Genomic DNA, 14,404 nt, shown 5'->3' with positions numbered 1-14,404 from the left:
TGTTGTTGCAACAGTGTTTAGTATCTTTGTATATTTAGTATACAACAATGTTTAGTATCTTTATTCTGGGTTTTACCATTTATGTGAAAATTGTTCAATCTGGTCGTGTACTTTCATGTTTTGTTTATGACTTCTTTTGTTATATTTGCAGTTATGTTATTTTTTAATGTTGTGAGCCGCCTTGAGAATGGTTCGAACTATGGAAAGGCGGCATACAAATAAAATGATTGTTTGATTAGAACTGTTACATTGTAACCGGGAAGTAAAACACACAGAAGTAAGGTGGAACTTATTTCCGAGTAAGTGATTTTCCCCGACCCCGCTATTAAGAAGCCCAGTTGCCTCCCATCCGCCCACCGAATAGGCTGCCAACGTAACGGCGCATGCGCGCGACAAATCCTCCGCTACTCCAGTATCTTAAAGGGGACAGCTTACCCTAGCGGCCTTTTTTGAACATGCGCGACGTCGGGCCTGCAACGCGCACGCGGGGATGGACGGGTGGGGGAAGCCCAGCCGTCGCCGCCTCTGCGCTTGCGCGCTTAAGTGAGCTTCCGGCGAAGGACGCGTGCGCGCCGCCTTCCCCGCGCGTGCGCAGTAGCCGGCAACTTGTCAGCGCCCGGTCCGTGGCGCCCGTTTGCCGTTGCTGTGGCAGCCGAGGGGCCCTGCGGGAGGCCCTGGCTGCGAGGCCTGCCGGAGGGACGGAGCCTTCCGGGAACACGAGCGGCAGCTCGGCCGCTTTCTCCTCGTCGTCCCCTTCCCCCTCCCCGCCGCAGTCGCTCACGCTGCTGGTGATGCAGCCCTGCGGCGGGGACGGGGAAGCGGTGGGCACCTTGCTGCAGCCCCAGGTGGTGCGGCAGCCGCAGCAGCCGCCGTCGCGGGGGGCCTCGGAGACGCCCTCGGGCCTCATGGTCTTCTACGAGCTGGGCCCCGCGGGGGGCGACGCGGACGGCGACGGGGGCGGAGGCGACAGCGCCGGCAGCCCCGGCGGAGGCCTGGAGGATCTGGACGACGAGGACGAGGGCGGCGCCCAGTCGGGAGGAGGAGGAGGAGGCGGCTGCAAGAGCTGCACCTACCAAGGCTGCAACGAGACCACCACGCAAGTGGCCAAGCAGCGCAAGCCCTGGATGTGCAAGAGGCACCGGAACAAGATGTACAAGGACAAGTACAAGCGCAAGAAGAGCGACCAGGCCTTAGGGGGCGGCGGCGGTGGAAGTGGCGGAGGAGGAGGAAGCGCCCCTTGTCCTGCCACAGCTGCTGTTGCCGCCGCCGCCGCGCAGGCTGGAGCTGGGATCTCTCCCGGAGGCAGCGGGAGAATTGAGGTGAGGAGAGGGGCACGGGGAAACCTCTGAAAAGAGCTTATTTCTGGAGCTGCTCTGGGTTGGAATGCTGGGAATCGTAGAATTGGAAGGGACCCCCAAGGGTCCTCTAGTCCAGGCACCCCCAAACTTCGGCCCTCCAGATGTTTTGGACTACAATTCCCATCATCCCTGACCACTGGTCCTGTTAGCTAGGGATCATGGGAGTTGTAGGCCAAAACATCTGGAGGGCCGCAGTTTGGGGATGCCTGCTCTAGTCCAACCCCCTTCAAGGCAGGACTCCCAGCTAAAGCATCCATGGCGGATGGCCATCCGACCTCCGCTTAAAAGCCTCCAAGGAAGGAGAGTCCGCAGTCTCCCGAGGGAGACAGTTCCGCTCTCGAACAGCTCTTCACTGTTAGAAAGTTTCCCCTGATGTTTAGTCAGAATCTCCTTTCCTGTAACTTGAAGCCATTGGTTTTAGTGCTCCAGAGCAAGGACAAAAAAAAAAAAGCTTGTTCCCTCTTCCGCGTCGCACCTACAGACAGGCTGTTTTCTGTCGTGAGGCGTGTGAAGCAGGAAAATGAGTTCTTTCCCTTTTTGCACAGCAGTGTAGCTGTACTACCATCACTGGCACTTGAACATGGGCAACCCCCTCAGGGATGGGAACCTGTGGCCTTCTAGATGTGGCAGGACCTTGGCTAGCATGATCATTCCTGACCCCAGCTGGCTGGCTGGCTGGCTGGCTTTGATGGCAGGGGGAGGCCATGAGCACCAGGGGGACCACAGGTTCCTGTTCTAAGAGTAGGTATATTTTGAGGTGCTGAAATAACTTCAGAATGCCCCTTTGTGGTTCCTTTTTTATATACTGTATATAGTTACCATCTCTGTGACAACATTGCTGCACTGGTGCAATGCCCACAGGTTAGCTTGCACATAGTTCTGTTTGTTTATTTGTTTAAACGTTTATGCAATACTTAATACCACGTATCAGAGTAGCTTAAAAAAACCATACTACATATTAAAAACATAAATTAAAACATCAGAGTACATCACTCAGGGGGTGTTGTTATTATTGTTGTTGTTATATATTTTGTGTTTTTATACTACAAACCGCCCTGTGATCTTTGGATGTAGGGCAGTATAGAAGTTTAATTAACAACAACATTAATCAGGAGGCCGGTCCACTGTGCCTCAGACCTTGTGGGGGGCCAGACTATATTTTGAAAAATATAAGTACCCTGCAAGCCGGTCCCACAGCTGCCTCCAGATCTGGAGGAGGAACACACCCTGCACATGCTCAGGAGCGTGTCTCGGCAGCACCCGCTCACCGGCGTTGTTGACGAGTAGCAACTGCTCCATCGGCCCATCCCCGTGGAGCTCCCAGGCAGCGTGTACCATGCGCTGCGGTCAGTCCAAGGCCAGGTCAGCAGGCAGACGGCACACAGCTCGCCATTCAGCTGCTCTAGCACGGCCGGCGAGTGCGTCACCAGCAGCAGTGCCAGGCGCGGGGCCAGAAGGCGCGCCAAGCTCTGGCTGAAGCCCTGCGACGTGCCCGTCATGATGCCCATGGCATGGCCCAGACCCGCTGCCCGGCCTCTCTGTCCATGGCCGCACCGGGTTTACCTCAGCAGGAACTTCCTGCAGCCGATCTGAAGCCACGCCAGCATCGCCGCCTGCCCAGAGCCATCCGCAGTTTTGGATTGGCTGCAGGAGCTTTGCAGCCAATTCGAAGCCGCACCAGCATTGCCACCCACCCAAAAGCTGTGCCAGCATCGCAGAACTCAGTCCCTGTGTGGTGAGGCGTCCGCAGCACACACGGTCTGATTCAGCGGGCAGCAGGGTCCACGGGCCGGATTTATGAGCCTGGGGAGCCACATCCGGCCCCCAGACTGTAGTTTGCCAACCCCTAGTATAATGTAAATCTGTCTTTAGTTACTCTTGCCAAGAAACATTATTAATCATTTGCTTTACAATAATTGTGATTCTGTTGTTTTTGTGCCATTTTATATTGACTTTCTAGTCAGTGTCATATTAATAGCTGAGGGTTGTATCCAATTGCCACTCAGTTGTTTCCATCAATAGGATAGGGAGGGAAACAATTTTTAGCTATTCCCACTTCCCCAGTGGCCAGCACTAATTTGCACTGTGTTCATAATTTTTCAGGAAAAGTTATTGAGAAGTCTTGTATTGAAACTTCCTATTAGTGCTTTCTAGTGAGAATAAGTACATATTTTCCCTCTGTGTTTTCTGTGGTCAGGATTGCACTGAAAGTCCAGTTTCCATATCAAAGCAAAGAACAGGAAACATTGGTGATCGGCCAGCAAAACCAACACTTTTGGAACAAGTGTTGAACCAGAAAAGACTGGTAAGTGCTTCTGGCCTTTGAAACAGAAAGTGTCCGGAGGATTCCTGCATAATGATGATGTTTAAGAAGTCAGTTCATATGCTGAACATAAGTGATCATGTTTTCTCTTGGCACATCCTCTGTACCACTTTTTTAGGCCCTACATGCAGAACTTAAATCCAGCTCATGAGAATGCTGAATGCATCAAATGAAGAGCAGAGGGCCTTATCTTTTGGTCCTGGTTAGGTGTGTTGCATGCTCACCACATCTATTATGTTGGGAGGTGGGAGGTATATTTTGGCTCTAAGAAATCCTTGCATACATTGTACTCGGTGTGTGGAAGGGGAAGATTGCAGACATTGTCTAATTTGGTGTCTTTGTCTTTTTTTAGTCACTTCTGAGAAGTCCAGAAGTTGTACATTTTCTCCAGAAACGACAGCAGCTACTAAGTCAACAAGCATTGGAGCAAAGGCAGCAACAGTTTCCAGGAGCACCAGTGTGAGGATGGGAGTGTAGTTCAAATACCCTCAGCTCAGTTTCATGTTGGAATAGTGGATGAAGGAAAGAAGTTGACTAACAGAGGCCTACAAGCTGCTCTAGCTGTTTTATGCTGTGGTTTTACTTTCTGTTTATTGGACAAGTAAGAAAACCTATTTGATCCCCCCCCCCGAATTTATTTATTTGTAATTGTTTTTGTTAGCTTTGATACATCTTCTCTCTGCCCACTGAAGCCTTCTGTTAATATTTTGGAAGTCAAGTTTTAGTGTTCTGTGAGACAGAAATTAATAGATCAGTTAAAAACCAATTTAATTATTTTAGTGTTTTACTAAGTGAAAATTTTTATTATCTTGCATAAAGTTATTCTTCGATGAATAAGCAATACTTACTTTCTATGGAAGTTTTAAATTGTAAACTTTGAGCCAATCTAGTAGCCTCTGTTACTCAGGGATGTAGGAGAGGGGAATGCTGGGCTTACAGCTTTGTGAGGGAAGTTCAGCAAGATTTGGCCCACCATTCTAACACTGGTGTGACTCTCTGGCCAATCTAGTTGATCAGTTTCTATATTGCATTATAAAATAATGTATACTCAGTTGGTATTAATTTCATGAGCATTTTTGTAAACATGATTTAAGTATTAGTGTGAGTATTGCAGTATATTACTGACATGATTCATAAAGAGGCATCCATTTGAGGTTATTTAATTTTATATTTTTAATGACTTGTTAATGAATTGTTTACTAAAGAACACAAATTGTTCATACAAGGATACATTAAAGTATCAATTTTGTATCTTTGTAATTTTCAGGCTATTTTTGAACGTGTTCAAGGATTTTTTGAAACTTTTTGAAAAACGTCATTTAAGTTAACTTTGTACATCAGATTTTTAAAGCATTTTAGAACTGTACATATTGTATATAATTGATGTCCTGTTCTTTCATAGCAATTTCCTGACTAGTTATTGATAAGCTGAAGTAAATGTGTAGGTTTTCTAGGCTGCTGTTTTTAGAGAAAGAACTCTAAGCCAGGGGTAGGCAACCTAAGGTCCGGGGGCCGGATCCAGTCCAATCGCCTTCTCAATCCAGCCCGCGGACAGTCCGGGAATCAGCGCGTTTTTACTTGAGTAGAATGTGTCCTTTTATTTAAAATGCATCTCTGTGTTATTTGTGGGGCCTGCCTGGTGTTTTTATACGAGTAGAATGTGATTTTATTTAAAATGTATCTCTGGGTTATTTGTGAGGCATAGGAATTCGTTCATTTCCCCCCCCCCCACCCCGAAAAAAAATATAGTCCGGCCCACCACATGGTCTGAGGGACGGTGGACCAGCCCATGGCTGAAAAAGGTTGCTGACCCCTGCTCTAAGCTGTGTTGAGAGATACAAATTTAAAAGATATGTCACTTGTCTGTTCACGTTTTTTCATTTGCAAATTAAATGTTTTCACCTTGACTTGCTGTTTTCAATTCTGCATGAAGGAAATTAACTGTTTACAGTAACCTTCCTTGTCAGATTTATTATCTCATGGGGCACATAATTGAGTCTAGTGCAGTAAAATATGAATGAAATATTCCAGCATTTTGCTAAGAGTGCTTATCTTAGCTCATCAAAAGTGTCATTATCTACCTTGCAATTATATCGTATGAGATAAACTGCTCTTGTACTTCGTATAACCAGGCGTAGGCAAACTCAGCCCTCCAGATGTTTTGGGACTACAACTCCCATGATCCCTAGCTAACAGAACCCAGTGGTCAGGGATGATGAGAATTGTAGTCCCAAAGTAAAATAAAAAAATTCCTTCAGTAGCACCTTAAAGACCAACTAAGTTTATATTTTGGTATGAGCTTTCGTGTGCATGCACACTTCTTCAGATACACAAAAGCTCATGCACACGAAAGCTCATACCAAAATATAAACTTAGTTGGTCTTTAAGGTGCTACTGAAGGAATTTTTTTATTTTGCTTCGACTCAGACCAACACGGCTACCTACCTGTAACTAGTCCCAAAGTAGTTTGCCTATGCCTGATATAACCCATTGTACTGAGTGAGGATTTCTGTACACATGCCCCTTGCAATCTCCTACAGTTAGTGCAAGGTGTCGTAATAGAAGCTACTTTGGAGCTAACAAAGCAAAGAAGCTTCAGGAAAGACGACATTTATTACCGGTAGGAGAATATCTGAGATCAAATGTGCACGTAAAAAGGGTGCTTGGTCTGGAAGCAGTCAAATAGATGGAAATATATACCTGAGTTCAGTTGAAAATTGTAATACAAATGTGAGAAGATCATTATGCAATTATCATATTTGAAGTGGTGCTTGGTATACCGAGTTGACAAGATTAAAATAAACATTTCTTTTGAACATACAATTGAATACTTCTTACCTATAGTGTACAGTGATGTGCCCTGCCCTAGAGAAGTATATGCACTCCAAACATGCAATAGTTCATTTGTACAGACACACCTCTGTTAACTACAAAGATGGAAGCAGATGTCCTGTACATAAGAAATTGATGGGGGAACCCTTGTGTGCGTGGAAGCTATGGGTACATTCAGTGCCTGCTAAAAACATTCTTGTTTAGACAAGCCCACCCAGATGCTTAGTTGAGGTAATTATAATTTGTTTTAGTGTGCTAGCTTTTGTATGTTTTGTAGGATTGTATTTTTTCTTGATTTTGTCTTTTTTTTGTAAGCTGCTTTGAGGTTTCTTACAAATGGTGTTTAAAGTTGGGGTGGGGGTTATAACCAGTGCTAAAAATCATGCTGGAAGAGACAATGGCTGTCAATGTAGCTAATCTATATGGATATAGAAGCAATGTAAATCTCACTACAAATTAGGTTTGTATGGATTTGTTTCCAATAATATGACTACTGCCAACCATGACTTTGGTAGTATGGAGAGCGAACTGGCCAGGTTCCCCCCCCCCCGAATTGGTGCCATGTGCAGCTATTTTTCAAACTTTTTTTTTTAGCCTGTTTAATGAATTCAGCCATAATGCAGTTCAAGTAGCTTTTGTTACATTAATTCTTTTGAGAAGTTGAGTTGTTCCAGCTTCATGTGTTGTACTTGCTTTTTGACATGTTCACCCTTAAGTGACAGGTGCATATTTTTTGTTTGTATGTAGTAATGTTAATGGGAAATAAAAGAGCACATCACATTCAAGCTTGTAAAATGATTAGTAGGTATGAAAATGAATATGCATTCTAAAGCCATTTTGTTCATTTATGCTGGACACACAAGAATTGGGCTGTTTTTTATGTTTGTTGTTGAGTTCCACCTTATTGCCACTTCACTTGGAGCAGCTGACTGTTTACAGTATCAGAATTTAAACAGATAATTTGAACTATCAAGAAACCTATTTACTCTTGTCATGTAAATTTGAAAATTAAGAGTTTGAATTTGTATGCAAGTTTTGGTGAGGCTCTTGAATCACAGATATGGTAATGTCATTATAAAGACTTCATGCACCTCAGAATGAAATTTTATAGTACTACAAACAAGATAAGGATTAAACCGATCTTTCACTAGGACCTTTGAGTGGAAAAGTGGACTTTGTGTGTGGTATAAGGAAGAACTTACCCGTTACTTTGCCTACATCAATGTCATAAATTGTGTTTTATACTGTCCTAGAGCAAAATTACTTTACATGCAGATTAAGCAAATTTGCAGATAGTGGTTTAAGTGTGTCAGCTCTGAAAGATGGAGAGGCCAGTTTGGCCTTAGAAATCCTCTGAACAACAGTGATAAGGTACTGTATAAGCAAATTGTGATTATAGTTCTTTCTATTTTCTCTTTAATGGCACCCTTCTGCTTCTGTAGGTACATTTTATTTTTTTTGTTCTGAGTTGCTCCTACTCTAATTCTGCTGTTGACCCATTTATTGGTATGTTACTGCTTTTCAAACGGAATAAACTTGTGTCTAAAAATTTGTCAACTCTAGACATGAAAGTAAAGCTGCTGCACTTATTTATAGAGTAACTTTATTAACAGTAAAGACAAAATTTTATCACTGGTACAGCAGGGCAATTCTAGCCAACAAAATTTAAGTTGTTTATGACAGCATGTCAAATTTATTAACTGGCCAGCCTTTAAACGAGAAGCTATAGGAAACAAACATCTGCTTTGTTACTCAACTAGTCTAACTGCCCACAGTGACAGTAGAGCTTTTCAGTGCCTGTTTACAGATCTGAGTGTGGCTTTGAATTCTGGGGTTAAACAATGTTTGACTAACACTGCAATTGCGTAACACTCAACAGTAAGTGTAAGTGTAAAGGACTGTGTCTGGGCACAGCAGCTGCCATATCAGTTTTCATGCAGTTTTTTCCTGTGGTAAGGCAGAAAGTAGGGACATTTTTTCTTCCTCCCATAAGCCAGCTTTCAGAGAGGTTGGGGTTGCTCCCTTAAAAGTCCTTAGGCAAAGTTACTAGGAACACTATAGTCAACATTGTAGAGCTGTCTGCTGCAACCTGTCTGCAAGAACTAAGGAACATTTCTTGTAGCAGCTTTTGATCTGGTTGTTATAGTGATGGAGGACGCTGCAGAAAGAAGCCGATCAGAGAGAACAATTTATATTGCATTGTTTTCCAGCTGCTATTTCACATTCAACTTGGCTATGACTATTGGGTGTCAAAAATGAAACCTTTGCAAAGCCACATGCATAGGTAGGTGAGTTTATGTCTGGGGGGTTAGGTATGCTTTAATTTACCCAAAAAGTGAATTGTGGTTTCTTCCTGCTTCTCTAGATTAAATATCAGATGTAGTAGTATGTATTCGGACTCATAATTATCATGTATACTTGAGTACATCTACTTATACCTTCCGAATTAGTTACAAATCCATAGGTCATATCCTGAATGAAGATAATCTCTCTGGCAATTATCTATCAGTATATATTTATTTGTTTACTAATCAAAGGATACTGGGGCCCGAATGAAATTCTGCTACAAGGAAGATGGATTTGTTACAGATAGCTGTCATGTGTAACTGATTTACAACCTTATTTGTGATTGTTTTACTCAGTCGAGAGACAAAATCAAGGGAAACAATGAAATGTTCTGCACGTTAAAAATATTCACAAATAACAGTCTAGATTCAAGTTATAGTAAGGGAAGCACCACCAAATCTACAAGACAGATTACTATCCAGCTTTTTGTTTTTAAACCATATTCCACAGGGTAATGTCTGAAGGAGGAATAATGGTCTCTTTATATTTGGGTAGCTATTAACATGACAAACCACAGCTGTAGTTGTACCTAATTGGGCCCATTAAACACTGGCCGCTGCTGTTAGTGCTCTCACCCTATCCACTTGCTATATTTTAGGGTCACTAATAGGCAGAGAATTCCTGACTGGGCAGAAGCTCACCTAGTCCCTATTTCCAGAAGAGCGATGCAAGAATGTCCTTTCCCCTCCTTTAGTGCTATGGGAATAAGCTACAGAAGTGTCTCTGTTTTATTGGAAGCCTGATACCATGCTTAGCAAAGTTATATTTTTTTCTTAGTATTTTGGACAACTAAGTCAAAATCTTCAAGGATGAGAGAGATCTTTGTTCTTTGGCTTCTGTTTGTGCCTCTTCAGGGGATTGAATTGACCAATTTAGTGCATCCAGTATTCTGAGTCACCTACTGGAGGCACCAGCTTTTTCTGGTTCCTCACCCAAATGTATAGCATATGGAAAATGTGATCTGCAGAATCCTTTGTGTTGTTATTAGTAAAGGGATTCCTGGAAACGGTTCAGTGAAAGGGATTGATTACTTCTCTATTCAGATGCATGGCTGTTTACACACTCAGCCAGCCTAAGGAATCTCCCAGAAAAGTCAGGCACACACAGCATTTAATAAATTACAAAACAGTAATTATACAAATACACATTATGAGCAACGTTTCTCAATTTCCTACATTCTCGAAGCAATTTTACTTGCCATGTTAGATGTATGGGTTTAGTACTGAATAATTCAATATAGGATTTAAATGCCCATCTACCCAGACACTACTGTTATGCATATATTTCACAATGTTTCAAATGAAGTTGATGGAAATTGTCAAATTGCATAAAATTACATATTCTTGAAAATTAGTGTTGCACAAGAAAAAATAAAACCTCTTCGGTAACTTAGGAACATTTATGTAGTAACATTTTCTACATGTCCACTTGGAAGCAAGTGTCATGTAGTTAATTGGGATTGCCTTCCAGCTGTGTATAAAACTGCAGCCTTAATAAGCGTTTCTGATATTAATTACAACCTTGAATAAGCCGAAGCTTTATTTTATTTTATTTATTTGAGTAAGCACCATTGAATTTAGTGGGATTTAGTTCTGAGAATCCAAATATGGTATTTGACTGTAAAATTCACATAAACCGGAAGAAATAATCTATATAGTGTGATGATTGCAGTCCAGTATGCATCTTTTAATGTCTACATTTGTGACTTTGGGAGGAAGACTTGAGAAGCATCTCTTAAGGTTTTCACTATGAGCTTGTTCCCACAATTGACTTGGACAATTGGCTTAGGCAAAATGAAGTACTATTTCCACAGGTAGTTAACTTCCAGCTGCTACACCACAAGGGGATGGACTGTAGAAATGGCTTTTTAAAAATGCTTTGGATAGGGCAGGCACAGGCAAATTCCAGCCCTCCAGATGTTTGGGACTACAATTCCCATCATCCCTGGCCACTGGTCCTGTTAGCTAGGGATGATGGGAATTGTAACCCCAAACATCTGTAGGGCCGGAGTTTGCCTATGCCTGGGATAGGGCGACCAACAACTACCGGTATTAGCCATGGGGCACTCAGAGCACGACTCTAAGCCAAAAGGCTAAGAGCTCCACTCAGCAAAATTAGCAGAAAGTGCAGTGCAAGGCTGGTTGACCACATTTTGAAGAGACCCGCTCGGAAAACCACTTATTCCCCAGAGTTCAAAACTGCCAACTGTACTGTTGAATGGAAGCAGTATGGTTAAAGGCAGAATGTCTCTGAATACCAACAAACGACAGAGGAAGACTGCCTTCATGTCCTCTGGGGACATCCTGGAAATATTTGCCGGATCACAGTTGGAAACAAGATACTGGACTGGATTAGACTTTTGGCTCGATGCAACAGAACTCCTTGCAGTTTGTTGAAGAACCTGTCTTCACTCATGGTACATTAAAGGTCTGCCCATGAAAACTGACATGTGTTCATTGTTCCATATGATGTTTCAGCTACAATTACCTCTTGGTTAAAAACTATGGTCTGGAAGTCTGTGTCTAGGAATCCTTCGTTTTAGGCAGTGGGATGAGATGCTTCTGATCACAGCAGTTCATTATGTGGGAGTGTTCCCCAAAGGCTGTAGCGTGGCCCTTCATTTCTACAATGTACAGTGCCGGATCTCAAACCTGAAAGGCACGTGTTCTGACCAAAGGATCCTCTAGCTGTGGTTACTGGTGGCTGCAGGTAAGCACTCTTTTCAAATGCAAAAGAAAAAAGCCCTCTGCTTTATTACTCATAAAACAATGTTTATGCTTCACCACCACAAGATCCAGCCAACATTATCCTGCGATACCATTGACATTTTACCTCCATCATTTATGCATTACAAGTTTAATTTTTTACTCCAGCAAAGCTAGTTCACTGAGCCATGCAGGCAACTTAAAACAAAACCTGAGAATAAAAGGCCTATTGGACCACCTTATATTCACTAGGAATATTCAATGAACACCAATAAAATACTAGCAGCAACTCATCCACTACCTTCCTGTGAGAATTATTGTGCAGGTAATTTCTTAATAGGCCTGAACACTAGGGTGCATTAAAAAATAATAATGACAGAACACTCATAGCTCCACAATGATAAAAGATTTTCCACAAGAGGCTTCCGTGTGGTTGGAATTGTTGACACGCACATAACTGCCTTAAAACATGTCTTTTCCTTAAACTGGCCATTGATAAATAGCTTTTCTAGTAAACGGCTTTTAAATCGGGCAGCACATCTCAACAGATGGCATATTTATGAGAACATTGAAAGGCTATAAATTTTATACTGGTTGATAACTTGGTACAAAAAGTACTATTTAAAGGGGCCATTTCTATATGACGAGCCGGAACGGAATATTGAAGGAAATGGTTTGGATCTCCCCAACCCCCCAGCTCCACTGTGGCAGTAATTAGTTGATTTCTATGTGCTGGGTTCAGTTACTTCTGCTCTTAGTGGCTGAAGAGAGCCTCAGACTTAGAAGCTAAGGATGATTTAATAGTCATTAACTGTCCATTATTAGAAACATTGGAAATTAAGGATGCTGGCAGTCCAGTGATATTTCAGAGTCTGTGCTCATAATTACCACTGCTGTCATGTGCTACACAGCTTCTGGAAGGTGCAAAAAGAACACTCATTTGATTCCTAGCGCAGCAAGTGTAAGAAGATACCCCCCCCCCCAAATATATCCTGCACTAATTAGACTGTGAAACAAGTAACCTAGATACTGTTTGGTGAGAGAAAGAATCCACCATGTTTGCATCAAATACAGGAAACTATGAAGTTTCTATATTTTAAATCAATGTGCATCCTGCCATTTTTTGAAACATCTTTATATAGGCACACTTTTTTGAGGTAGAGACTAGCAATCCCAGGTATAACTAATCCTGTCTGAAGATGAGGTGCACTCATAAGATACCATTAAATGTTGTCCATATCTATTTTTCTACTTGTGTACATTTTGATAACCTGTTTCATTTCTCCTATTCCCTCAAAATCCCAATAAGCAGCAGAGATGCACATTTGTAGCAATAGCAATAATCTGTCCGATTCAGAAAGATGGAGCTAACTGGCAATGAAATGCAAAAAAATAAATAAAAATAATGTGACAACTGAATATAGAGTAGGGGTTGCTGGAGCTACTTTTTTCTAAAGCCCCAAGATCTACTAGTCAGAGCCGGGTGCAAAAGACACAAGAGTTCTTGTCTGAACACATTCTGAGCCCAGGAATTTGTTTTAGGTACTAGAAATGAACGGAGCTCGCAGTCCTTTCCCATAAAAGTCTACTCCTTGTTAGCTTTCTCCATGTCCCTTTCTGATCTACTCCCTATCTCCCCAAGATCTATTAGCAGATCCTAATCTACTTTCTTGGGTTCCATGATCACTGCAGATGGTGACAGCAGTCACGAAATTTAAAGACGCCTGCTTCTTGGGAGAAAAGCAATGACAAACCTAGACAGCATCTTCAAAAGCAGGGACATCACCTTGCCAACAAAGGTCCGTATAGTTAAAGCTTTGGTTTTCCCAGTAGTGATGTATGGAAGTGAGAGCTGGACCATAAAGAAGGCTGATCGCCGAAGAATTGATGCTTTTGAATTATGGTGCTGGAGGAGACTCTTGAGAGTCCCATGGACTGCAAGAAGATCAAACCTATCCATTCTGAAGGATATCCTGAGTGCTCACTGGAAGGACAGATCCTGAAGCTGAGGCTCCAATCCTTTGGCCACCTCATGAGAAGAGAAAACTCCCTGGAAAAGACCCTGATTTTGGGAAAGATGGAGGGCACAAGGAGAAGGGGACGACAGAGGACAAGATGGTTGGACCGTGTTCTCGAAGCTACCAACATGAGTCTGACCAAACTGCGGGAGGCAGTGGAAGACAGGAGTGCCTGGCGTGCTCTGGTCCATGGGGTCACGAAGAGTCGGACACGACTAAATGACTAAACAATCTACTATCTGCCCACCCCTCAATTACAGCCTTTTAAATCTGTTCTTTTGCATTTCACTATTATGTTAATTCTCCCTTTCACATACACAAAAATGCAGAATTGGACATTTTACGTGAAAAAAGTTATCTAGAGAATTCAAGGAAGGAGCTACATATTGTAGCAAGCAAGAAGCAGTTGCCGGAAACATTTAGGGCATTAAAGAAAATGCATAAACCCGTTAATACCCAGTACTGAGAACAGTGGTACCCCAGGTTAAGTACTTAATTGGTTCCAGAAGTCTGTACTTAACCTGAAGCGTACTTAACCTGAAGCGAACTTTCCCATTGGAAGTACTCAACCTGAAGCGTACTTAACCCGAGGTATGACTGTACTCATGTCCTGATATGATGGTGCATGTCCCCCACCACACACACATAAACAAAGAGGGTGTGGAGGAGGAGTTGCGCAATTTCTTGATGCCACGACACAGGAACTTTGTCCTACACAACACTGCAGGGGGAGAACTAAAAACACTGGCTGTGTTCAGCAGCGGCTGCATGTGCCTTGGATGATGTGGGGGGGGGGGGAGCATGGGGAAATGCCCAGGGCCG

The 14,404-nt window shown here is 42.9% G+C and overlaps 1 protein-coding gene across 2 annotated transcripts; it reads left to right on the top strand.

The window, feature by feature from the left end:
• The first annotated feature begins 502 nt into the window (after nucleotides 1-502).
• RFXAP (regulatory factor X associated protein) lies at nucleotides 503-5,588 on the top strand. Of its 2 annotated transcripts, XR_009557501.2 has the most exons (4): nucleotides 503-1,319; nucleotides 3,556-3,663; nucleotides 3,800-3,888; nucleotides 4,034-5,588. XR_009557501.2 is itself a non-coding variant. In XM_035116774.3 (3 exons), the coding sequence occupies exons 1-3, from the start codon at nucleotides 792-794 to the stop codon at nucleotides 4,142-4,144; spliced, it is 747 nt and encodes a 248-aa protein (XP_034972665.1). In that variant the 5' UTR covers nucleotides 598-791; the 3' UTR covers nucleotides 4,145-5,588. The 2 variants fall into 2 exon arrangements, 1 of the variants encoding a protein (XP_034972665.1); XM_035116774.3 differs by lacking the exon at nucleotides 3,800-3,888 and having other exon boundaries at nucleotides 598-1,319.
• The last annotated feature ends 8,816 nt before the right edge of the window (nucleotides 5,589-14,404 follow it).

Source organism: Zootoca vivipara, chromosome 4 (genome assembly GCF_965207765.1).
Source record: "Zootoca vivipara chromosome 4, rZooViv2.hap1.1, whole genome shotgun sequence".
NCBI classification, from domain to species: Eukaryota; Metazoa; Chordata; class Lepidosauria; order Squamata; family Lacertidae; genus Zootoca; species Zootoca vivipara.
Note: the sequence above shows the minus strand (reverse complement) of the source record. Positions and strands in the feature narration are given on the sequence as shown.